At 34.6% G+C, this 26883-nt stretch overlaps 2 protein-coding genes across 2 annotated transcripts in view; both read right to left on the bottom strand.

The window, feature by feature from the left end:
* The window catches only part of LOC127852379 (uncharacterized), a 45802-nt gene extending 43077 nt beyond the window's left edge, over positions 1–2725 (bottom strand). Inside the window, exon 1 of the mRNA XM_052386338.1 lies at positions 2671–2725. The gene's annotated coding sequence lies outside the window, so the exon portion shown is untranslated. The remainder of the gene's footprint in view (positions 1–2670) is intronic.
* A 14630-nt stretch (positions 2726–17355) lies between these two features.
* LOC127854241 (uncharacterized) lies at positions 17356–26246 on the bottom strand. Its single transcript, XM_052389259.1, has 2 exons — positions 25938–26246; positions 17356–17678 (listed from the first exon to the last, which is right to left on the bottom strand). The coding sequence occupies exons 1-2, from the start codon at positions 26184–26186 to the stop codon at positions 17427–17429; spliced, it is 501 nt and encodes a 166-aa protein (XP_052245219.1). The 5' UTR covers positions 26187–26246; the 3' UTR covers positions 17356–17426.
* Positions 26247–26883: the final 637 nt, after the last annotated feature.

The following is a 26883-nucleotide window of genomic DNA, read 5'->3' as shown; positions in this document are numbered from 1 at the left end:
GCGAAAGCGACTCTTTGCGGATAATGGGTCGTGTCTGTCAAAATCGTCAATACTATGCGTATCCTTGGAAAATTATGAAATTCTACGCTGGATTATAGTGTGCAATCGATAATTGCCGGGTGTAAAATCGGATGATTGATGACGATAGTGGAAGTGGCAAATGCGCGGTTATTTTCGGGCACTATTTTTTTCAGAGATCTTTTTTTTTTACAAGACGAAAAAAGTAGGGTCGGGACCAAAATCGTAGGTAGGGTCGGGTTACCCGAAACACACATTTTTTTTGTTTGGCCTAGTTGAAACTTCTATATCTTCAGACTCTTACTCTATATATCGCAAAGTGTAAGATATTGCTACTGCAATACATGATGTAGACATTATTGTCAGATTGGAAAGTGTTCCAAATGGTGATCTTGTAGCCATTGAGGCTCGATATCATAGAAAAAAGGTTGTTTAACTAAATACTACCAGTGTTATACTTATGCATTTTCCGGGCTGACACCCAATAAGGCCACTTCTGAAAACCAAACAATTTCATACACAATAATTGATGAGATATTTAAAAATGATTTTGAGCATTCTTTTGTTGTTGATAAAAAGGTGTTCTTCTTTCCTACATAAAAAACGTTTTGTTGAAATTGCTGAATCAGAAGGATGTTCAAATGATGCAAACTCTTATAAAAGTTCCAATTTGAAAAGGTTGTTTGAAAAATTATGGCCAGATATATCCTTTATTCATCAGCATGAAAAGCCTGACCGAGTGTGTTCATCTAGTTTGACTATAAGTTATGCTGTCAGAAAGTCAAAGGAGATGGAACAGGTCATTCAAGATGACAATGAGTGTTCATACGATGAACTACCAGAGTCAGAGGACGACACAGATGAAGCTGTAGTTCATAAGGCGATGGGTATTTTGAGAAGACGAATTATAGAGAATAATCCTAAATTTGATGACTTCTTTCGCGTTCCAGAAGAAATCAAATTGTCGGATCAGAAGCAGTTTGTGGAGCCTCTTCTTCACAAGGCAGTGTGTTGGTTACATGACAAAATTGCTACAAGGAAGCTTCTGAGAGGACCATTACAAGATTATAGCTGTTACTTGTGACCTAACTACACTTGTCACGTAAAACCCATCCCCTAAACACCTGGGCTTAGGGATACACCTCGTGGATCTCATATCCAGATCTTCGGTTATTCTTGACATCAGCAGCCCAACAGAACATTGCATCACACAAAATAACAGACTCTGGTGGTATTGTACCAGACAATATACTACCTAGAGACCTGTAGTGGCAGTTGCTGATAACTGGAATCTGAATGAGCGAACAGTTGATGGTAAAAAGACGACTTCTGCGATGACAAGCATGTTGGTCAGCAGTGCGCCAGCCGAGTCAACGAGGATTCCACGACTTCCGAAAGCAACAAGTAGGACGCTTGACAGTCAGTCACTTCCTGGTTTACAGGAGTTGTTTTTCAGAGTTTGTAACTTGATAACATAATTTGTTATTTGCATCATTTGTATTAGTAAATACAATGTAAAACCTCATAATTTAAAACATTTGTAAATAACGTTTATGAGTCTGTATCAAGCACTAATACCTGGTTAGATTTGATTGTTGAATAAATATGATACATGGAACACTGCATAGCTGTTCTTAACATTTGCCTTGATAAGTCTTAAAGTATTTATTAAAGATTAAAATCAAACTTATTAAACTTGATGGTTATAATGTGAAATGACTTTCCACGAACATGAAAAATGGCTAAATAGCGTATGTAGTCTTGGTTACCATGGTTACCAAAACAATTTCAGGCATTTACTTTTGTTTAAAATGAAGCTTGTAAATGTGGCTATATAATAAAGAGGTAAGTTATCACAGAAAATGTAAAGCATTTGAATTAAAAAAGAAAATGATATGTCAATACTCAAATTTTCGTTTATTTTTCCATTTTGACCATGAAATCACCTTGACCTTGACCTTTGGTGACCCTGGTGATCTGTTTGGTAGAAGCCCTATATCAATGGATTACTTCTATCAGATATTAAAGTCAGTACATATAGGCGTTCAATAGACGTATTCAATTCATCTTTATTAGAAATTGAATCATAAAACGGCGGCCATCTTGGACGCCATCTTGGATTTCTAAGCCCTCCAGCACTTTCCAGAAAAACGACATCTTGTTCTGAAATCTACAGACCCTGACGAACATTTTTGTATATTAAACTCTCTGTGTATGAGTTGTGGCCAGTTAGATGTTATAAAGCTTAACAAATTTGCAGCAATATACCTGAAAAACCTGTTCATAGCACGAAGTTAATACATAATGTGAACACGACGTTAACTTTATTTTTCAAATATGTCAAGTTATTTATATTCATTTGCAAAAATCTTAAGCGCATAAAAGACAGTGTGTCTTGCAGTTTGTGCTGATATTTTAAGGTATAATAATAAATCCTTGAATACGTCAGAAATCGGTGACACAATTCCACGTTTCGTGAAGCATAACCGTATAGTATACAAATAATTTTTGAACAATAACACAGGCATATTAAATATAGTAATTGTGAGAACATTGTATTTAATATCGCCATACTTAGCATATTAATCTGTCGTGAGTACACTAGTTGAAATTCTTGTTTTAAATTTTTTGAAAAGGAAAAGCACCTCCTACCGTTGTGTTTACATCCATGAACGTGTAAATGAGAACCACACACAGTTACGTGATCTTGCATCCTGATAAAGGTCGGGCATTAATCAAATCTCGTACGATAACACCGGTTGCACACTAAGTGGGTCATTTACAACAGTAAGCAAATACGTGTCCTTAATTCTGTGCAGGGCATTTCTATGAATAAAATTGAAATTTCTGCGTGTATTGCTTAGCTCACCAGAATTTATATGTTCACAAACGCTTTCCTATGGTGGTATAGACCTGTAATACAGAGCTTGTTCTCAGTTTGGCAAAATGTTCCTAGAATCACACTCCTGTCTATTTTATTTAAACATTTGATCTTTTTTTTATAACCAATCGAATTCGGAGTAATAATAATACATTTGCATGTGCGTCGGAAGCAAATTGACATTGGGGTGGCGGATGGTGGTGGGTATGGAAGGGGGTATGCCCCTCCCGTTGGTGGGGGTGTGGGGCTTTCCCCGGATTTTTTTTCTAATTGTAGCATCAAATGGCGCATTCTGGTGCGTTTTTATGCCTGATACCTTACCTAGTACACGTCTATTGCAGGCATATTCTGAATGACAACAGTTGTGAAAGACAGACAGACGATGGAGAAGTGATCTCTATATGTCGCAGTTTTTAGCAGGCGACACAACAATAGGGATCATATTGGTTGTAAGAACGTTCTTCGGAATTTTTTTCCCGAAATTCCGTTTTGCAAATTTGAAATTCGTTGGTTGGTTTTGAGTAGACATATTGAAATGACACACAAAATTGGTAAACAACATTCAATTAGCTTTTTAGAATTATCGATTTACTTTGAGTTATTACTTTTAATCCAGGTATCTTGAGGAATCTTAATTTTGTAATAATAAAGGACTATTGGATATCGGCACATTTGATTGACGTCATCCTTTTCTTATATCAATAAAAAAGCAAAGGCTTAGATCATACCGACAATTAAAGATTCCCAGGTTTAATTACCCAAGAATAAAAGGATTATCGTTATAAAAGAGACCGATCAATTAACAACATAATTGACACGTACATTATCGCGGGGCGGGTGTTGACAATCAACAATACACGTGTCATAACCGCGAATTTTGTTAAGTTTTTTATATACAGTTTTTAAAATTTGTATAAATGACAAAGCGTTTCAACTACCTCACAATTCAAAAGCCCGCGTTGGAAAGATGTAACGTGCTTCAATTGTGTATTAGACGTCCAGGATTCAAACTTCCAGGATAGGCATTTATTATTTTATATTTTTTGAAACAATTATTATTCGAAACTATTAATAGATTACAGTTTCGGTAGTACATTCATTTAAGGACATTTTTAAAAACTACGAAAATCTGTGTACTATGTCTTTTTAAAACCTTACATGTTTCACGAACAAAAGGTTTTTGCCTTCATTACAATCTATTTAATGGTATATGTCAGCACAACAGATATAAGAGAGGTATATACTGGAATCATGTTTTCCGTTTGGTAAGTAGATTTCATCAAAAGAAGGTTAGGTGTACAGGGGCAATAACTATTGATACCATAATTGCATGGCTATTTCCTTTGTTAATATTTCATACTTAACTGCTATACGGGGCGTAAGTCTTTTTGGCGCATACACGATATCATTAAGACTTGTCCCCCTTAATCTAAGTAATAAAATAGTACCAGCTACCAGTGGTGTGTTAAAGGTCGGTGAGTGTTGATATACTCACACATTTTCACAATTCGGCCGGTTAACAAAAATTAACTGTTAATGCTTACACTGTTACCTAACGGCTGCCCTTCATTAATCAAAGTGCCGTAAAAAATATTTGAAAAAAAAAACACAGACGTTTTGTCGACCGTTGTCAGGAAGCTTACAACACGATCTTACGATTTGAAGTTGAGCGATATTCCAAGGAGTTAACCGATCAATATCTTTATAGCGTTTATAATGAGTTTCTATGTAAGTTTTATCTGCTTAACGCAACTCTTCACAATTTTTTTTCCGTTTCTTAAAATTTTATTCAATCGTACCCTGGGGTGTAGAGTGCCCCAGGTACCCGCTAAAAGAACCTTAAATTGTAATAACAAATATAGGTGACTTAGTATGTTTTCTTGATTAACACAGTTACAGGAAAAGTAAAAATAGTCTTTGTACGTCTACACGTTTAAGTTCTATACAGTCTTTATTTACGTCTGCACGTTTGAATAGTAAATGTAAATGTAAAAGCGATAGAAAAACTCAGCAAATTGAAAGTTTTAACAACAAAAAAGTCACCTTCCTGAATTAAAGCGGGTCTTAATTAGTAGTTAGTATTGAGTTTATATTTGTACTTAGTAAAATAGTATTGTATTCACACTTTTTTATTAATTGTATGGAATAACAAAAGAAACAAAAACATATAAGGTTATATATTTAAATAAAAAACTGTAATTAAATAAAAAGAGGTTCCCAGCGAACCACCTCAGGTCATGCACGGGCACTTCCTGCGATGGTCCGCCAGGAACATGATAAAGAGTCTACAGCTGCCCTGGATGATGGAGTTGAAGCACGTAACAGCCTTTAGTACCACTACTCACCCGCCTCAACCACACCATCCAGTTAAGCCTGAACAAGTGTGAAAAGGTATTTTTATATAATATGAAATATGTTTTCTTATTGAAACTCAATACACAAGTAAGGTTAGTACAATGTTCCTATGACATAGGAAACATTGATGATAACAGTGATAATACATATATATATATATATATATATAAACATCAATACATACAAAAACACATCACAAAATTGACACAAAAAACACAAATTACTGTATCACTTTGATGTTCTCTCTCTGACCCAGGATGACAACCCGAGCACCGGCTCGCTACGTCCTCGCTGCTGTCATCCTGAAAATCAGAGAGAAAACACAAACAGCAGAGAGCTAATGTATTACATTAAAAAGTTGTATAAGTTGATGAGTCAAGTTCTTTGTGAAATATTATTATATCAATTGTCAGTGTGGCCATGCCGCCCCAATATAAATAAAAAGAGTCGTTTGGTAAACGTTTAAAATCTAAGGCTATTCATAACTTAATTCTATCTAAAACTTAACAATCAAATTAAAGGGGGGATGATATTTTTTTCGTGTTTAAACGCACGCACAAATTTGAAAAATGACGACTATTTGAAACCAATTGAAAGTCTCCAAGAGGCACCTTTTGGATAATTGGGATCTTCATGTCAGTTCATAAACAAAACAAAACCTGTAGGACGACCTCCCATCTAAAACCAAGCCAACAAAATTTATTTCCTCACACCTGTTTGAAATCGAATAAATCAGGTGCAGACAAGTTTCTCAATTGTCCATAGTTGTCCACATCCCATCCTCTAGGGAGCTAAGCCCTGATTCTTTGTTTGACAGTATAAGCAGGCGTCCAGTAATCTAGTATTGATTAATGCCATTTGCCATGGCCACTTGCGGATGCGTTACGAAAGTACAATTATAACTTCCTGAAAACTTGCCACTCAAAGACTTTTTATGTCTGCCAACACCATTCACAATTTTCAGTACATTCCAGGCATAGGTTTAACTGTCATGTGGTAACACTGTTATGATTGTCAAAGATTTTTACTGAAGTAACACTAAAGAGAAACATAATGAGTGGGGTTCCTAATGTAAATTTTGTGTATGGGTTTTTAATAATGAAACCAACAATTATATTATTTATATTTTTATATTCTTTATTTAAATGGATTTTTGTTGAAAATTTGAAGACGTGTGAAATATTCATTGGTACTCCTATTTCAGTAGGGTTCAACTATTTATACAAAGAAAGGAAAGACAATTATGTGGTGGGGAGTTAACTCAAAACGTAAAACAGTTACAGTTTAAATCTTTCAACATAAAATTCAACAAAACTATCTTCCCCTAAAACAAGTTCATCATTAACAGGGCGATAATATCATACAATCCCTATGATTCAACAAATTGAGAGTAATTCAATCTTTTAAAATCAACAAAAATTCTAAATCTTAATAATGACAAAAACATGGTAAGACTATTGATAACTTTATACTGTTTTTTATGACGTTTTGTTTGATTTCGCAAATGTCAAATAACAAATCTGGAAATAGATAAGATCACTAAAATTGTTTATTTATGTCCAGCACTATCTGCTTTAATATAAAAAACCTAAACATCTTTTCAGAAAAGTGATTTTTTATTCTGAGGCAATATTTAACAAATATGGAACGGTTTTATTGAGGGGACTAAAAAGGAACATTCTATAAAAAGGTGCGAAACAGTTTCATTTTTTTTTTACAGAAATTACAATTTTTGATTTTTTAAAATTCCTTTCAGGTAAAGGTAATAATTAACGTAAGATACATCATGAACTAAAGTAAAACAAATATTTCTATGGCATGGGTCAATTGCTTTGGAAAATATGTTTGTAAAAGAGGTAGAAAAAATTAATTTGCGGAAAATTAATTTTGCATTTAACAACTTTATCATCTACTGTTAGAAGCATACAATAGAACTGTCAGGCATTGATACACATAAAATTAACATCTTCTTTTATTTTTAAGATGGTATCTACAGCTTTAACACAATTTTTATAAAATAATGGCATACTTTCACTTTTGGGGTATAAATAACTTTCAATATTCTTATTATATTTTCTTAATTTGAAACCAATCCAATATTTAGTAAAATGAGTCAATGGGGCATTATAGTCTGAAATAAACTTTTGTACATGTGACAATAATAAAGAATACCATTTATACAAAACACGTGGGACATTCAAACCTCCTTCCTTGAGAGGTAAGTATAATGTTTTCCTATTTACAGGTTCAAAAGTAGAAGACCAAATAAATTTAAAACACTGTTTTTGAAACATATTGATATATAAATCTAGGAAATGTCCAGCATATATATAATACAATATTTTTGAAAAGGCTAAAGAATTCAGAATTGTACTTTTTCCTTTATATGATACTTTAAAGGATCTGCATAAATTAATAACTTTTGTAAACTTTCAAAATAAATTAGACCATAATTCATTATAATCAATATCATAACCAAAATAATAACCTAAAACTTTGCAATGTTTTATCCACGATATACCAAAAGGGTGATCAGATCTAGTTTTCCACTTTCCCATAAATACCCCAATAGATTTGGTATAATTTACTTTTGAGCCACTAATTAATTCAAAAAGTTAACATATTTAAAGAAATGAGAAATAGACACATCATCTATTAAAATTGCGGTATTGTCATCTGCATAAGCTGACATTTTTATTTCCAAAGGTGATCCTGGCACTTGTATGCCTTTGATATTAATATTATTTTGGACTTTTAAAATAAATGGTTCTAAACATAAAACATACAATAAAGGACTCAATGAACAACCTTGTCTCACAGATCTTGATAAAAGAACATGTTTAGATATATGATTATTAACAATAATTGATGATTCAGTATCTGTATATAAAACTTGAATAAAATCAATAAACTTTGGTGCAAAATTAAAAGATTGCAAAACATTAAACATATATTCCCATGACACTCTGTCAAAAGCTTTTTCTTGATCTAAATTAATAAAACATGCTGAGATTTCATTTTGATTACAATAATCAATCAAAGTACTGACAGTACTGGTGTTACGATACTTTTGAAGAGGATTGATATAAAAGCATCTATTTAAGTTTACTTCACCGCAATTGTGCATGTGGTTACGAAAATTTTGGGTAGGAAAAAAAATAGGTACGAAAGTTTTGGGTACAAAACCAAATTGGGTACGAAAAAAGATTTGGTTACGAAACAAATTTTGGGAAGGAATAAAATTGGGTACGAGAAAAAAATTTGGGTACGAGCAAAAATTTGGGTACGAAAAAAAATTGTGTACGAAAAAAATTGGGTACGAAAAATTTAGGGTACGAAAAAAAATTGGCGGTACGGGAAAGTAGTACCCGCGGGGAACTTGATCCATTCAGCGAAACTGAGAGGCGGGTTACATTCTCGATCAAATATAACAAGAAATATCTTTAAAAAGATATTCGACGTGTATTTTCTGTACCACTTATCTTAAAAAACTTTTTGTTACAGTTAAACGTTTGTGGGTTATAACATTACGTTTCAGCATACAAATTAAAAACTTGACATGCTCTTTAATTACACCATGCTCTTTAATTTCACGCGTATATCAAACCAAACTTTATATTTCGTTGTTTCCTTTTCTAAGTTAATGATGCTATGTGTACGGACGTGATTTCACATGTCCATGAACATATAATTTGTTCTCTTTTGATTATTTTTTGTTCTCTAATTCAATAAGCTTAGGCATGTTTGTTCGTTAAACACGGCAATAATTTCATGATGATTCCCGAAAGTAGGTAGATCTATGAGCACATAGTCGTAAGAGCACTTGAATATGTGAGTTCGCCCATGAACACATGGTAAGGTTAACTACATCTCCGCGATATGACCTAATATGTGTTTAAAACAGCAAACAATATCCAATAAACGAATGAATTATCAAACATAGTATATGCACTTATGTGGCTCTGTAATATCTTTTTGAAAAGTTAATTAAATATGCAAAATGAGAAAGCACGCATAAAAGCGAGTTTCATAGATACCGTATGGCTATTATGTTGTTCATATACCATAGTCAGTACAACGTTTGCAAATGGCAGGTTCGAAATAATTCGTTTCCTTTACACTCATGATCGCGTTGAAAGTTAATTATACACGTTTTAATTCGCAATTTATAAACTGAATCGCGACAAATATCAAATACAATACAGAAAATGCATAGTTGTTTCATTGATCTATAAACATATAATGGATTGAATATAACTGATTTAAAATTAACGTTTTCAAACTATTATTAATTTTTTTCCAGAATATGCTGTCCTATTTATAGCTGAGCTGCCTATACCTTTATCAATGATAATCGGCGAGGTATGCCGATAAGAAAAATCTCAATCGGACTGGCTTGGTCTTTTAAAAAGGTCGCCATTGTGAAGAATTTTTCATTGTTCTACCTTTAATTGAACATGTTTGACTGAAATTAGTGATGGCAAAACATTTCCTAATCTATTAGTTATTATTTTTGATAACATTATCCTATCTACATTTAATATAGCAATTGGCCTATAATTGTTAACATTTGCACTATTATTTTTATCTTTACATAAAAGAGTGATATAGGACAATTTTTGTGATGGTGACATATAACCTAGTTCAAAACATTTATCATAAATACTTGTTATCACATTGCCAAATAAATCAAAGAATTTCAAATAAAATTAAGCTGTTAGATCATCACTCCCTGGTGATTTATTTTTTCCATGCTCTTTAAAGCTAATAAAATGTCTTCTCTACTTATATCTTGTGATAATATATCATTATCTTCATTAGAAACTTTAGGTAAATTGTTTAGAATGCATCATTTAAGGAAGCATCAATAGGTTCACTGGTGTATTTAATTTTGAATAAACACCAGTAAAACGATTTAAAATACTTTCAGATGATTTACAATCAACATCATTATATTTAATGTGGCTAATAGTTTTATTAAAACCTTTTGATTGTTGATACATAAATCTTTAATTAAAATGTTCATATCTTCCCAATATTGTTAAGTAATTTCATCAGTCTTTGACATAATTTGCCAGTAATATTTAAATGTTTCAATAAAATCATTATCTTCTAAATAAGAATTAGTACCCAACACCGACCATAGTTAGCTAAAACTTACGGAGTAGAAACGAATATAAACGTGATATTTATATATATAGGATCTGGCACGAGTTGTCATATCATGCCAGATTTTATTAAGCGAGTTCAGGAATTGTGTTAATAAGCGAGCCTTTGGCGAGCTTACTAACGAATTTCCTGGACAAGTTTAATAAAATATGGTATAAAATGACAACGAGTGTCAGATCTTTTTTATCACATGCTTTTAAATGAACAAATTTAATAAATATTTACGCAAACATAATGATCAATCCCGAATGTTGTTTACATTTCGTGACGTCATTTGTCGTTGCAACGTCATTTCCGCAAAATAACAAAATGCCATTGGTCAATCGAACAGAAATAAGCCAATGAAAACGCTTAAAATTTATATTACACATGTGTAAGATAAAAATATTTGTAATAGTTATATTACATGGGAAACAGGGTATGACATGTGATAAATTTTTATTTGTAAATTAATAATCGAGCTGAAATTCACCCAAGTATAAAACAACATACGACGAGACGAACATATAAGTTAACAGGACTCAAATAATGTATAATAATTTATGTAGAAAGGTATTAAGCAACAACAAATAAATAAACAGAAACAAAACAAACAAAACACGCGTATTTTGGGTTTTGCGGAACACTATGGGCACAACTTTATCAGAAAAATATATAATTATATAACAACATTCCCAACAAATGTAACATATATTAGTAGTTGGAAATGTTATGTAACTGCCTATTTAAACAGTTATTATAATAAATAATATTGAACTGCATTTTATGTGTAGTAAATATTAAATCTCATTTGAACTCCACTTCTAAGTTAGCGTAAGGTAGTTTTAAGACACCATACACTTGATATTATTTTGGCAAAGTTCAGGAATGAGCATTTAAGCGTTATAAGTAACTGCAAGTCTTTTTTGAGGACAGAATTGACGTGCGATAAAGGCCTACCTGCTGCAGTTTTACCAAACTCTGACGGATTCTGACAGGGTATACTTGTGGAAAATGATTAATGCGAGCAACTGTCTTAAAGGTGCTGTCATCCAGATTGACGGAAAAAGATAAGTTCTAAAATACCGTATTTGTTTTACAAGTATTCGTTTATATTGATTAACATATCACGACTGGAATAATACATAACTTGAAAAAGTTGTGAAGTGTTTATATTTTCAGTTTATTCGGTAATAAAACTTAACAATGTGAAATCGAAAGTACATCGCAAAAATAGGTGACATAACGATATACACACTATAAATAACGCAAGTAGATAATTTTATGCATAAAATATATACAATTCACTACGCATGCGCAATTTGCATTCCTGGGTTTACCACGTGACGATGATGATCAATATACTTGCGTTATTTATTGTTAAGTGGTAGTTACCTGGTAGACATACTCAGTAAAATTGTTTTACCAAAGTTAGGTGACATGCGTGTGTTTGATGGATCGGCATTTCGGAGTCGGGAGGATATTGTGCATCATATTATGAGCATAAATTTGCGGATGTACAATGAGACGGAGAGTATCAACTCAATCAAATGCGGAAATAAATTGTAACAACCGAAGATGCCTTTGACGCAATAATGCTATATCTGAAAGAACGACGCGCAGTTAAGTCATGCATACATACGTTGAAAAGGGAAAACAAAAGATTGACAGATGATATTATGCACGCATGTTTAATACATGGCGCAATAACTGTAGACCATACACTGTCTTGTATGGAGACACAGGCTGAGATCGATTGTATTTGAGACGACACACTGATGCAGGAAACGTACGACCGTCCTTCTTGAATCAGAGATTTAGAAATAATAGCTGTAGCTAAAATTGAATCACCAACCCTCGCTCAAGTGATATAGGAAAGCAGGAATTTTTACTCGCGATCCATGGTTCAAGGTCTATATTCATTCACACACTTGAAACCATTTGTTCGACAAGAAAAGCTGCTTTAGCATCCAAATTTGTCTCCACAGCAGAAAATCAATCCTTGTATCAATCACCTTTGCGTGTTTACATTTATCGATTAAAAAAAAGAAGATTACAAATGCAAATTGCATGGATTATTGATTGCTGTTATTATCTTAAATTACGTGTCGCTGTTAAATATACTTTTAATATATAACGCAAGCAAAAGCCTCACAAAAAGAATCAAAAGCGCGTGTGCTTTCAGAAAATATTTGTTTCAAATGCTCTATAGTATGGAAAAAACAGACGAGTTGCCAACTGCATGAAAGGCACCATGATATTTAATCATCATCGACTTTGGCATGTCCGAAATATATACACTAAAAATACTTCTATTCAAACAGCAATTAAAATATAATATTAATTTCCTTTAGATCACTATATTTGTATCATAGGATATTCCAATATGAAGCTTATTTGCTAAATGGGACTTAAAATCTGCTAATTATAGACGACTCTGAACTTTAAACATAACATGTTCTGTTAAACATTGACGCGTTTAAGGGTTAAATGATTAGTATGCTGATAGGCATAAGTAGATTATTCAAAAATGAAGGTACATAACTGCAATGCTCTTTACTTTTCTTAAATGAAATATATTGCTCAAACCTGAAGATTTCTATTTACAATGCTAGTTAATTAAGATTTTGTGCGTAGTCTTCGATTCATGCGTCAGTTTTGCAATTAATGTTTTTAATTTTCTAACTGTTAAATACATGTGATAGAGATATTTTCCGAAGCGCGTTTGGTTAGGGATAAATTCACGGGTAAGTTTAAGTTTCGGCTAGTCTTTAAAACCGTTTAATCCTCAATACTTTTCATAGACCGTTTCAAGGCGGTGAATCCAGTTTTAACCAATGTTCTTATATTTAAGGATCTGTTACAAAAGTAGAGAAAATAAAGTTTTCTCTATTGAAAGAGTTCGTGGAATGTCATGTTTGCTTTATTGAATACGTACTTTGAGCGTGTGTGCGTTTTTATTGAGATTGTCCGGCATTGCTCTAAACGATTGATTGATCGATTGATCTTTTGATTGATTGATGGATTGATGGACTGAGTTAACGAACGAACGAACGAACTAACAAAATAACGTATAAATCATTCGTTCATTTAGCCCCAATCTTACCCAATAGACTTGCTTCTCACTAGGTCCGGCTCTGTAATGCAATTAGACATCGCGAGATAAATGCCACAATCTTGCATCGTCTTTTCGCACTTTTGACTTATAAATATACAAGGGGATATACCGCGACAACACGATCCGAAAGCAGCGGCTATGAAGAATATGTAGGATTCATGCTACCATTTTGCACTAAATGCAACACAAAGAGTCACCCTTGGCATGATAACATCCATCCACCAGTTATGTCAATGACGAGTGTGTTGGCATGTTAAAATTAATTGGAATAAAACAATCGATGTTTTAATTGTATATGTGTAATGAAGAAAATCGTAATATAATTTGATTTGACCTGTTCGGAACATATTGAAAAAAACCATTTATATTCTAATGCAGTGCTGAATGTTTAAGTTGCATTTTGAACTGTTTAGAATATAATGACCTAAAGAGGAGCGTAACATTATATAATTTTGGTTAAGTCTTCGTTTAGTTTTACTTTTTGACGGAAATTACTTTATATTTAATAATCACTTGTTGAATGAAAAAGTGTTTTCTTTGTTAGTTGATAAAGAAAGTTTAATCACAAAGAATCACCGCTTTCTTTTCCGTGTTGAATTTGTGAGGAATTATGGTGTGAACGTATCGGTGCGGAGTAAACATATCATGAAAGCTAGATTAATATGTTGCAAAAAAAATTGACGACTTACAAACCTTATCCGTGAGCAGGGTAGCCGGGGTTTGATGCATGTGCGTCAAGTGTCGTCCCTGATTAGCATTGTGAAATCCGCACAGGCTTATCAGGGACAATACTTTCCGCCTAGACTGGATTTTCATTTAGAAGAGACTATAATTGAACGAAAAATAACTGAAAATCGGAAACTGTCGTCCCTTACAAGTCTGCGCGGACTGCACAGGCTAATATGTGAGGACACTTTACGCACATACATCAATCCCTTTAACCCAGAGCGCGGTTCAAAGCTTTGGTGAGTGGAGCTTTAGCCAGTCGAGTTTCGAGTTATTGATATGCCACAAGAAAAAAGGGTGTTAGGTTAGTGCCTCTACGTACATGAATTAATTCAACTTGCATCCGCAGGGTTTATACAGCTTAAAAAGTCCGACACAAATACTCTTAGAATGCATGCTCTCTATAATTTGTTTCGTCATGCAACCATGACCTTATATAAGGGCGCCCGTACAAGTGTTCCTACATCTGCTGTCAACTGTCAAAGTGGGGAATATTTTTTCCTGCTAGTACAAGAAGTGTATTTCTGCGCAGTGAATAGCAAAAGAAGGATATAAAATATGGACCGTGCTCTGTGAAAATGGGTTTTAATGCATGTGCGTAAAGTGTCGTCCCAGATTAGCCTGTGCATTCCGCAATCATAATTAAATTTTAATTAACTAAACTAGAGGCTTAATTGAATGTGAAACAAAAAGAAATGTTAAGTTATAAGGTTGCGGTTTTTGAAAACAATTTGAAACTGACAAGTACATATGTATTTCATTCTTTCACAACGAGAGTAAAACAACAATAACAACTCAAACATATACATATTGGAACTAAATTAATGCTAACATTATTGAACGATCATAATATAATTATACATGACAAAGTGACAATGAATTCCAATTATTACTTACACAATACAACAAAATAGCCCCCTTCAACAATTCCGCATTCAAACTAGTCAACAAGATGTTATGTGGGTGCAGCATTCATAAAGTCAACACTTTTTAACGTTCAAAGAAGAACGTCGAATCACAAAACATACATACGTTGACGTCTTCGTAATCTTGATAGCTCGACTGGGGAGCAACTTAAAAGAATCATTAACACACGCAAAAACAAAAAACAAAAGATGACTGCAAGTATATAAGTAAATTATTTGACATATTGTATTAATGTTATACATGTATACTGAGCTACCATTGCGTGATACATGTATATCGACGTTTCTCCTTTTCATAGACATGCATAAATATACTTTTCATGTTTTCGCATATGTATATATATGCGCCTTCGAAAGAACTCTTATTCAGGCCTACACAATCACATCGATTAGAATTTTAAAGTTCCATTTGTTTATTACACACTGTAGGTTACTCGAGTAATGCACATGTGTCCAGCATCGTTGGTTTTACTGACTATGTGTATGCATCAATAAATGTGGACTTTCAAAAATTTCCCGTCATAATTTGCAGTAAAAGTAGCTCCAAGTCATATGTGTCTTGTTCTGAGAAAACTGGGCATAATGCATGTGCGTAAAGTGTCGTCCCAGATTAGCCTGTGCAGTTAGCACAGGCTTATCAGGGACGACACTTTCCGCCTAAACAAAATTTTCGGTAAAAAGGACTTCCTTTAAACGAAAAATGCCATTAAAGCGGAAAGTGTCGTCCCTGATTAGCCTGTGCGGACTGCACAGGCTTATCTGGGACGACACTTTACGCACATGCATACATGAATTTTCACTGAACACGACACATATGCATGTACAAATAAAAACATAATAATTTGAGCCTTGCTCTGGGAAAACCGGACTTAATGCATGTGCGTAAAGTGTCACCAGATATGCCTGTGCAGTCCGCAAAGCATGTGCGTAAAGTGTCACCAGATATGCCTGTGCAGTCCGCATAGCATGTGCGTAAAGTGTCACCAGATATGCCTGTGCAGTCCGCATAGCATGTGCGTAAAGTGTCACCAGATATGCCTGTGCAGTCCGCATAGCATGTGCGTAAAGTGTCACCAGATATGCCTGTGCAGTCCGCATAGCATGTGCGTAAAGTGTCACCAGATATGCCTGTGCAGTCCGCATAGCATGTGCGTAAAGTGTCACCAGATATGCCTGTGCAGTCCGCATAGCATGTGCGTAAAGTGTCACCAGATATGCCTGTGCAGTCCGCATAGCATGTGCGTAAAGTGTCACCAGATATGCCTGTGCAGTCCGCATAGCATGTGCGTAAAGTGTCACCAGATATGCCTGTGCAGTCCGCATAGCATGTGCGTAAAGTGTCACCAGATATGCCTGTGCAGTCCGCATAGCATGTGCGTAAAGTGTCACCAGATATGCCTGTGCAGTCCGCATAGCATGTGCGTAAAGTGTCACCAGATATGCCTGTGCAGTCCGCATAGCATGTGCGTAAAGTGTCACCAGATATGCCTGTGCAGTCCGCATAGCATGTGCGTAAAGTGTCACCAGATATGCCTGTGCAGTCCGCATAGCATGTGCGTAAAGTGTCACCAGATATGCCTGTGCAGTCCGCATAGACTGGATTTCCGTTTAGAGATATATCTTATTTAAACGAGTATTCAATAAAAGCGGATAGTATCGTCCCCGATTAGTCTCTGCGGAGTGCACAAGATAATCTGGAACGACACTTATCGCACATGCCTTTGCTCGTCATATCCTAGGGATAAACAATCACGACCAGAAAAGAATAAACCAAAACAATATAAAATTTTCGGTTCATAAGTGTTCAATATCTTGCTTGTTATCTAAAGATCAAAATAGTGTTTTGTGTTTTTAGTTTGGCATTATTTTTCATAATTTCACTGCAATTTAACACTTTTTGGAATGATTAATTGACCTCTGGTTTACAACACTAACGTTTCTACGGTAAAATCTGAAAAATTACGATCGCTCTTCAAAGTAAAAAATGATGTTTTCTTCTTGGCTCTTCTTCTTCAATATCTTATTTAGAAAAAAAAATCCCGCTGACAAAGTGTTCAACTATACTAGTATGTGGCCTAAAATAGTTTTTGTTAGCGGCATCACTTGATAAAAAAATGAACACATACAAGCAAAAACCTTATAAAAGGAAAGCGGAGACACTTGAAAACGAAATAAAACAAATACACGACAGTGAAATTTTACGAATAAAAAAGCCAGCACAAAAACATAAACATAACGGCGCAAAAACGAGATTTTAGAAAAATTCTGTAGGTCTTTCTGCTTTTGCTATCTCTGATGCGTTTCTTTTGTTTAATGAAAGTGCCCCAATCCCATGCGACTTTTCTCGGAGACACAACCCACAGAAAAGTTTCTTCAAACGTTTTGCCTTGCGAATCAGGATGTATACAATTGGGTCGACTATGTAGATGGTGGCCGCAAGGAAGTGAACTATGCCTTCAATCATCGGATTTACCGGAACGGCAAATTGCTGGACCAACACCAATGTCTGAAACAAAATGAGGATTTGTTAATGCGACTGTAATGACTTTCCGTAATTAAAATAACGACATATTCATAAGCGATAAATTGTCGTCATCTTAAACGGGGAGGGGGGGAACGTGGTTTATTTTTATTATACGAGATGAAGCCATCTTCATCACGATATGAAACGACACGACGTTATCGTTATAAAAAAATACGCATTTTCATTTTGAAGAAAATGACTTCATCTTGGTTTTACTTATTCATTTTTATTTTTTCTGAAGAATTTCAACTAGTGCCTACATAACAGTTTTGATGCGGCTTATGGAGAACACATGGGAATTACTTTCTTCAAACAGTCTGTGTTATTGGCTAAAAATTCGATGTGTAATAGATTCATATACACGTGTTCTACGTGCAACGGGAGATTTTGGCACCGATTTGAGGGGTATTTAATAATGTATTCTTAAATCTTAAGATATCGGCTCAAACTGCAAGAAATACTGTATTTAATGCACTAAAGATGTTTGGCTAATATATTTCAATAACTTGAGATATTTGCAAAAAAATGTTCTTAACGGCGTGTTTTCATTCTGTGCAGCCCGTGTGTAAAGCCCGGTGAACCCCGTTGATACTGCAACCTGTACACGTTATTAAATTCACTGACAGTGATCATGTTAATTTAGCTTATTCAGTTTATAATATTTACACATTATCATTTAAGATGCAGTCCTACGTATACAACTATAACACCTTGAAAACATAGATTATGTTTGTAAATTATGCATTTATTATACCAGAACATTACTTGTACTTTGGAATTATTTGCCTAGATGCTCCATTTAAGATCATTTTGGAAGTAATATAACCTAAGCGGTCATTTGTGAGTACTTCAAATAATTTAAAATGAGATGAAAATAGCATTAGACATCTCGTTTTACAAACAGATATAATTATTGATTAAGCATAAACTACCGTACATGTTTCAAAATACAAATATAAATGTAACGTGCCGACAATAATATTAAAATCAATTGTCCAATTTTTATAGCAGTATAACATGTATGTAGCGTATTTTGGAACTGCGCCTTGCTCTGGGAAAACGGGGCTTAATGCATGTGCGTCAAGTGCCGTCTTTGATTAGCCTCTGTGGACTGCATATTATAATCTGCTACGGCACTTAACGCTCGTGATTTAAACCCTGTTTTCCTAGAGCGCGGCTCAAATGCATTGCTAAATAGATCTCTAAATTTATGTTAAACGTCAATCAACGGTGCTATTCAATTAAATAATGTGCTAAGTAAGACGTAGCACCAAAGTAGCAGAACTCAGTGAACAATAATCGAATCAAATCATTCTGGTAATATGCAAAACTTCGATTGGTAATGAAGCTTCCAGTTAAGTTGTTTGAATTCCAGAACGTAGCTGCTTAAACATGCACCAGACAAGTACGTAAAGAATGACGCATTAAACGAGCACCAGACCAGTACGTAAAGAATGACGCATAAAACATGCAACAGACAAGTACGTAAACAATGACGCATTAAACGTGCACCAGACAAGTACGTAAAGAATGACGCATTAAACATGCACCAGACAAGTACGTAAAGAATGACGCATTAAACGAGCACCAGACCAGTACGTAAAGAATGACGCATTAAACATGCAACAGACAAGTACGTAAAGAATGGCGCATTAAACATGCAACAGACAAGTACGTAAAGAATGACCCATTGTTAAACGATTCCTATGAATGCACTCTTCTTTTTTGGTAATGAAATTTCACACGAATAATGATTGCATTCTTATTAGTAGATGCAGAGAAATAGGTCGGACAATTTTGAATGAATTCTATATTTTTTCACAAGTCCATCCATTTGAAACAAATCGTTGAAGCAGAGAATGCCTCCTCTTATTAAAGAACTTGTCCAATAAATTTGCAGAAATTGGACCTTGATCAAGCAAGTCATGAGATGTGCATCATTCGCCAATTTAATAAATGAGCCGTGCTGCACGGGCTTATCCGGGATGACACTTTCCGCTTATATAATATTTTTTGTTTCAGAACAGAACAGAACAGAACAGAACAGAACTTTTATTTTCACCCAAGTATATAACATATACAATAAGGGCAATATAACAAAGTACAATTTTTATAACAATATTTTGACTTCCGATAATTTAGCAACAACAGCACATATTATCCAGCGAGGGTGGGGGTATTCAGAATGAGCATATATAAATATATTGACTACGAAAATGTGGGAAAAGTTAATCAATTACAAAAAACACCAGATTATCATACATAGTGAGCAATGCATGAGAATGAAATAACGGTTCGTAATTGTGTAGCCTAATTTGTCGAGGATTCTAATATTATTAGTGATCTTTAACCTTAATTATGCGGGGTTGTCTTGTTCACACGTCACTTAACTTTGCACGCGCTGTTACCGATAGCAGTTTTCAGGAAAGAAAAATGTTTATTTAAAAAGTGCAGGTTAAAACAGTGCGTTTAAGGCGATAATGCAACTTGCAGTTGGTAGCTTTAATTTCTGTATTCGGAATAGTTGCAGACATGCTTTTTCGTGATTTATTCGCTCGACTGCACCCGCACAATGAAATTTGCCAATGGGCGAATGGATAATGTCGGAGCAACCCGAGGCCATGAATGATAGCTGTACTTCTCAAGGACAGAATAGATAAGGTACTACCGTTAGGATTAAGCAAATTGTGTGTACTGCATTCAAAAGGAATGAGCAAGGCCTAAGCGGTATCAAGAGGTGATTTTTTGTCAACTTACTATTATAATGGCTTATTTAAAACAAAACGATAATTCGTGAATCGAGACGGTACACAAATATGAAAATCACTAGCAAAAAGAATTGTTATAAGTTATAAACTGATATTATTATTATTGCAATATATTCTTTTTTTCTTTTTTTTGTTTTTTTTTTTTTTAGCTGGTTTTCCGAGAAAGTATTTGTTTAAGAAGCCAGGGTCATGAAAAGCAAATAAATATATGTACAGATTTTTAACATATCAGAATGATGCAAAAGTAGACGTAGTCATGATATATAAATTATCAGTTAGCGAGTGAAATAAAGGATATAACAAATTTATGTACATTTCTCACATTGATACACATTTTAAGTATTATCAAGTAATTAAATAAGCATAAACGTTCCTCATGCTTAACAATTAATGTTTTTAACGGTAAAGTGTAGATGTACATAGGACTGAAAATGTGTCATGTAAATTGAATTTATGGAATTTATTTAATTTCAAGTAGGTAACTACAGTCAACTTTCTATTATACTGGTGGTATAAGTCGGCTATTTAAAACAAAACACAAATTAGTATATAGAAATGGTACAGAATTATAAAAATCACTAGCAAAAGGAAATTGTAATAAGTTATAGACTGGTTATTATTATTGCAATTTATTCTATAAATTTTTGGCCGGTTTTTCGAGGAAGTATTTGTTTAAGAAGCCATGGTCATGAAAGCAAATAAATATTTGTACAGATTTTTAACATATCAAAATGATGCAAAAGTACACATAGTCATGATATATAACATTATTAGAGAAACACAACCAAATTAATATAATACAATCATCAATTAGCGATTGAAATTAAGAATATAGCAAATTTATATACATTTCTCACACTGGTACACATATTAAGTATTAACAAGTAATTAAATATAACTTATAAGCATAAATGTTCCTCATGATATATAACATTATTAGAGAAACCCAACCGAATTAATATAATACAATCATCAACTAGCGAATGAAATTAAGAATATAGCAAATTTATGTACATTTCTCACACTGATTCACATATTAAGTATTAACAAGTAATTAAATATAACTTATAAGCATAAATGTTCCTCATGCTTAACAATTAATGTTTATAACGGTAAAGCATACATGTACATAAGACTGAGAATGTGGCATGTAAATTGAATTTATTCAATTTCAAGTAGGTAACCACAGATTATACAGTAGTAAACGGATGTAAGAAAAAAAGTAGACTCTTTGAAGAAGCAGTAATGTAGTTATTATCATTAAAGGGAGACTATTTAGACAAAAATGTGCCCTAGTTAATAATAAAAAGGATGGCTATACAGGTTTTGAAATGAAATTCATTTCCAAGTACATAATAACGCATTAGATCGAGACTTAACAAAAAACTAACAGTCAATTAGTGCACTGTAGTAGAACATATACTATAATTTGGTGGTCTGGTGGCATTTGTATTTATAAACAAATGTGTACTTGTATTGAATCTTTGTTAGCGTTTAAATTTACTGAATATAAAGCGTATAAATTTGCTTGTATTTTTAAGTAAAGGTAAGGATTCTGATGATAAGAATGAGCTAAGAGAAGCATTATGTGTGTCATTACCTAGGAATTGTTCTCTTTCAGTATCAAAGAAATCGCAGTTAAGGAGGTAGTGGTGTTCGGTGCCAACCTGACCCGAATTACATAGCCTGCAGACTCTATCTTCAAATGGGGTTCCGTCGTATCGGCCTGTCTCGACTGGAAACCAGTGGTTAGCAGTCCTGAATTGGAATAGGTAAATGTATTCTTTTTTGGTGAGTTTAATAAGGTAGTTTTCAAGGGATGGTGATTGTTTGAAGCTGGTATATATTTGTCCTTTGTGTGTTTGCTGTAATTGGTGGTGCCATTGGGTTTTGAACTGAGTTAGTAACTGTGATTTAACTAAGCGGTGGATATTAATTTGGTTTATTTGAAACTGATTATCCCATATGCTACTTTGGTTAACTGATGTGAGTATTTCTTTTATTTTGTTTGACCACTTAAAATTTGAGTTTGGGAGGTTCATCATGTACTTATAAATCTGATGTGATATTTTCTGTTCTTTGCCTTGAAGAGTTCTACACCAGAAGGAGATCATACGAGTTTTAATATTGATTGCAATTGGATGCCTGCCAAGTTCACCGTATAGAAAAGATATAGGAGTAGATTTTCTGGCTTTAGTAATTTTTCTGAGGAAGTTGTTGTGTACTCTCTCCAGAATGTCTATGTTTTTCAAAACCAAATATTTCTGAACCATATGTTAAAATTGGTAGCACTGTGTGGTCGAAAAGTTTAAGGATTAAGTCTATGGGAAGTTCTGCGTTGTTTGCTCTGATATATAATAGGTGCATTGCTTTTGTTGCTTGTTCAGCTAGGTGTTCAAGAAAGTCTCTTTTTAGCAAAACACCAGTTAAGGCGGAAAGTGTCATCCCTGATTAGCCTGTGTTGGTTGCACAGGCTAATATGGGACGACATTTTACACACATGCATTAAACCCCCTTTTCACCGAGCACGGCCCAAATATTTTAAGTCTTATAGCTCTGAGTAAAATCCATGGAACGGGACATCCTGTTAGAATGCAGTGAGTTGTGCAAAAAGAAGGGAGGCGGAAAAGCGGCGACTATTAGCTCCCCAGTCACCTTTTCGAAGAGCGTAATTGAAGGTTACGCATATTCTTGTCTTATGATAAAATGCATACCGAATTCGATGATCATAGCATACTCTGTTCAGTTTTACTTAAGGACGGACAGATGGACAAGTACACCTAAAAAGAGATAGGCGGCCCAAAAGGTAAACCTTTCAAGGGAACAATATACTTAAGTGTGATCCATTTTTCATGTTCGTATCTTATGGAATTCTTTAGTGATAAAAACATTTTTCGTCCTTAATAAAATAAATAAATAGCTTATCAAAAATAATAGGTTAAGAATATGTCCTACCTTTCTTTTTATAAGAATATGACGATTCAACTAAGTATCCACAGTACTGTCTGAGATACTGCAGGGTGCAGTTTGCGGACACATGAACTAGTCAATGGAAGGGAGCACTGATGAGATATTGCAGGGTGCAGTTTGCGGACACATGAACTAGTCAATGGAAGGGAGCACTGATGAGATATTGCTGGGTGCAGTTTGCGGACACATGAACTAGTCAATGGAAGGGAGCACTGATAACGACGGAGAGACGAACCGACCACGGACTATCAGAAAGATGGACGAACGAATGGACAGAGTGTAAATCTATAGGAGGCTTTATTTAGAACTGTTTTGTCTAACTTAAAAAGCTGAGTAGATGTTCATGAAAAGCGTTGACCTTAGCCATGTGATTGTAAAGTTAACTAGTTTATTATAATGTTAGAGTGTTAAAGTGTTAACCCAAACTGACCCGTGTTAGAGCACGTGTGTCCTGTCTAGTCTTGATTGGTGTTCTCAACTGCAAGCCGTGTTTATTTCACAGCTTGCATTTGAATTACATGAAATGAAAGGGCAATCTTTAACATCAGCGACTTAGTGCGAAACAAACACGACTTGGGCTTATGTGCATTTTAACGCAACACAAATTATTTGTTTTTTATCTGTCATTAAATGAGCCGCGTTCTAAGAAAACTGGGCTTTATGCATGTGCGTTAAGTGTCATCCCAGATTAGCCTGTGCAGTCCACACAGGCTAATCTGGGACGACACTTTCCGCTTTTATGGTATTTTTAGTTTAAGGAAGTCCCTCCTTACCGAAAATCAAGTTAAGGCGGAAAGTGTCGTCCCTGATTAGCTTGTGCGGACTGCACATGCTAATCTGGGACGCCACTTTACGCAAAATTTGCATTATGCCCAATTTTGACAGAACAAGACACAAATGTTTACAATCGTTTACATTAGATAATCAGGAAATGTCAATGTTTACGAGAGTTAAAACAATATATTGCATATGTTTATATGTGTCTTGTTCTGAGAAAATTGGGCTTAATGCATGTGCGTAAAGTGTCGTCCCAGATTAGCCTGTGCAGTCCGCACAGGTTAATCAGGGACGACACTTTCCGCTTTTATGGTATTTTTAGTCTCAAGGAAGTCCCTCCTTGCCGAATATCAAGTTGAGGCGGAAAGTGTCGTCCCTGATTAGCCTGTGCGGACTGCACAGGCTAATCTGGGATGACACTTTACGCACATGCATTTTGCCAAGTTTTCCCAGAACACGACTCATATCAGTTTAATGTTTAATTGCTTTTTGTTATTTCACGATTCGCATATCCATTCATATATCGTAAACAATTGTCCCACAGCAATATTGAATAACAAATTAACAAACTCAAAATCTTAATAATCAAACGAAACGATTTTTCATGTAAAAAGATATTCTATTGTCAAAATTGTATGAGTTGTAATTAAGACAGTCTCTATTACATCACGTTCGTATATTAGTATCTTATTCGTTTAAATATATGGTTTTACCGAATAACTAGACATTTACATAATATTATAGTACAACTGAACATTTGCCATACGATACACATGTTTTTGTTAGCATTGTGTGAGTTTATTACGTTCGAATACCATTCATTCCATGAATGATAAAAATACTGTTAATTGTAAGAATATCGTGTTTTAATTAATAACACGTTGAGTACAAGAGCGCCTGGCAGGACAACGGTACTTGAAGACCTCGACCGCCGGAACAGTTTCATGACACTAAAATACCTGATGTTTTGTTTATTGACTTAAAGAAAATTTTACTCATTTATAAAACATACGTTGAAAGAGTGGTGTAGGTTTTTTTTACTTAAATATACGATTGTTTCGATAAGCGACATAAAAAGAATGTAATCAATTTATAATCATTATTTTAAAAAGCCTAAACAGGACCGAATGTTTTTTTTCTTTATCTATAATATCTGAGTTTACCTAGCAGCTGGATCTTACCTGCGCACACTTCCCCCTCTAACATTCACTTTTTAGGCCACGCCCGAACCTTACACCAATGGAACTCACGAAGCTTAAGCTACTAAGCTATCCAAGTGTGTGCTCTCATTCAAGCCGCTTCACCTTTATATTTGTGTTAACATTATTCATTATTATACAAAGTGTGGTACCCAGCAGGGATAAAGGTAAACATATACAGGAAAATCGTAACACTTACCTGATATATTTCGCCAAAATGTATTTTTTTCAAAATGCGTTATTTTATAAATAGACTACATTTAATTGATCTAACTCAACCATATAATTGTATATTTCCTCAACACAATACAGAACAGAATAAATATTCTATTCACTTAAGCATTTTGCAGCTCATCGTTATCAAATTAAAACATTCATGCGTGAAAAGATATAGTAATAAAGATAATAATAAATTACTCGTGAGAGTGTTGTGTGTTAATGTACACACTGAATTCAGTATTTATACTCAATTTTATATAAACCCCCCCCAGATAAAATAACAATTTGTTTTATAATGAATCACTTACATGGTAAGGCAATCCACATGCAAGGTACACGATCGAAAGCGATGCCATCATTTTCGCAAAGGCCACTTCGAAAGGCGTCACCTTGGTGTTTGATGAGTCTTGACCGGAAGTGCCGGCTGAGTTGTTTCCTTCCAGCGGGGGAATAACAGTAACTATGCGATTGCCTAATCGGATAAGTTCCCGTATAACAATTGCGTTGCACAAGAAAATTGTTAGAATGCACAGCAACCCAATCAACGGGTATATCATACCGAAAACTCGTTGGGGCGGATGTTCCACGTAATCCAGCCATATGCAGTTCAAACTGTCGCCGAGTTTCTCCACTCTGACGTCACCTAGTCCCATCAACGGAAACAAGCAGTAAACCCCAATCGAGAGGCTTGCGATAACGCAGACGACTTTCCAAGTTCGGGCGGTGACGTAACGTTTGTAGTAAAACGGTCTGGAAATTGCAAGGTACCTGTCTACCGCCATAATGAGGTTGATAACGGCAGACGACACTCGCGAGAAAGTGAAATTTGACAACAAGAAAATGCACAAAGGTTTCGTCATTGTGGGTATGAAAAATAAAAAGATGTGATGTATAGTCGAGAAAATGACGGCTGTCAGATTACAACAGACGAGTATTAGAAGCAGGAAATTGGCGGGAGAAACAGGTTGTCGGATATCTCCTATAATACATTTGAGTGCAATAAGGTTACAGATTAACCCCGGTATCCAGACCGCCCCTATAGAAACATACAACGTCCATGCAAAAGAATTCGGCGACGATGAAATACCAGTAATCGTAGTCGCGTTGAAAGTCACCGTTGACGACTTTTCCATTGTTTCGGGAATAGTTCACGCTCTCGTTATATGATTATTTCAAGTACAAAAAAAAGGTTTCCGGAAAGCACATATTTCCATTTACGATTTAAAAGTCTTGCCTCGTTGCTAAGTGATTCCT

The sequence above is a fragment of the Dreissena polymorpha genome, chromosome 12 (genome assembly GCF_020536995.1).
Source record: "Dreissena polymorpha isolate Duluth1 chromosome 12, UMN_Dpol_1.0, whole genome shotgun sequence".
NCBI classification, from domain to species: Eukaryota; Metazoa; Mollusca; class Bivalvia; order Myida; family Dreissenidae; genus Dreissena; species Dreissena polymorpha.
This window is presented reverse-complemented; position numbering and strand designations above follow the sequence as displayed.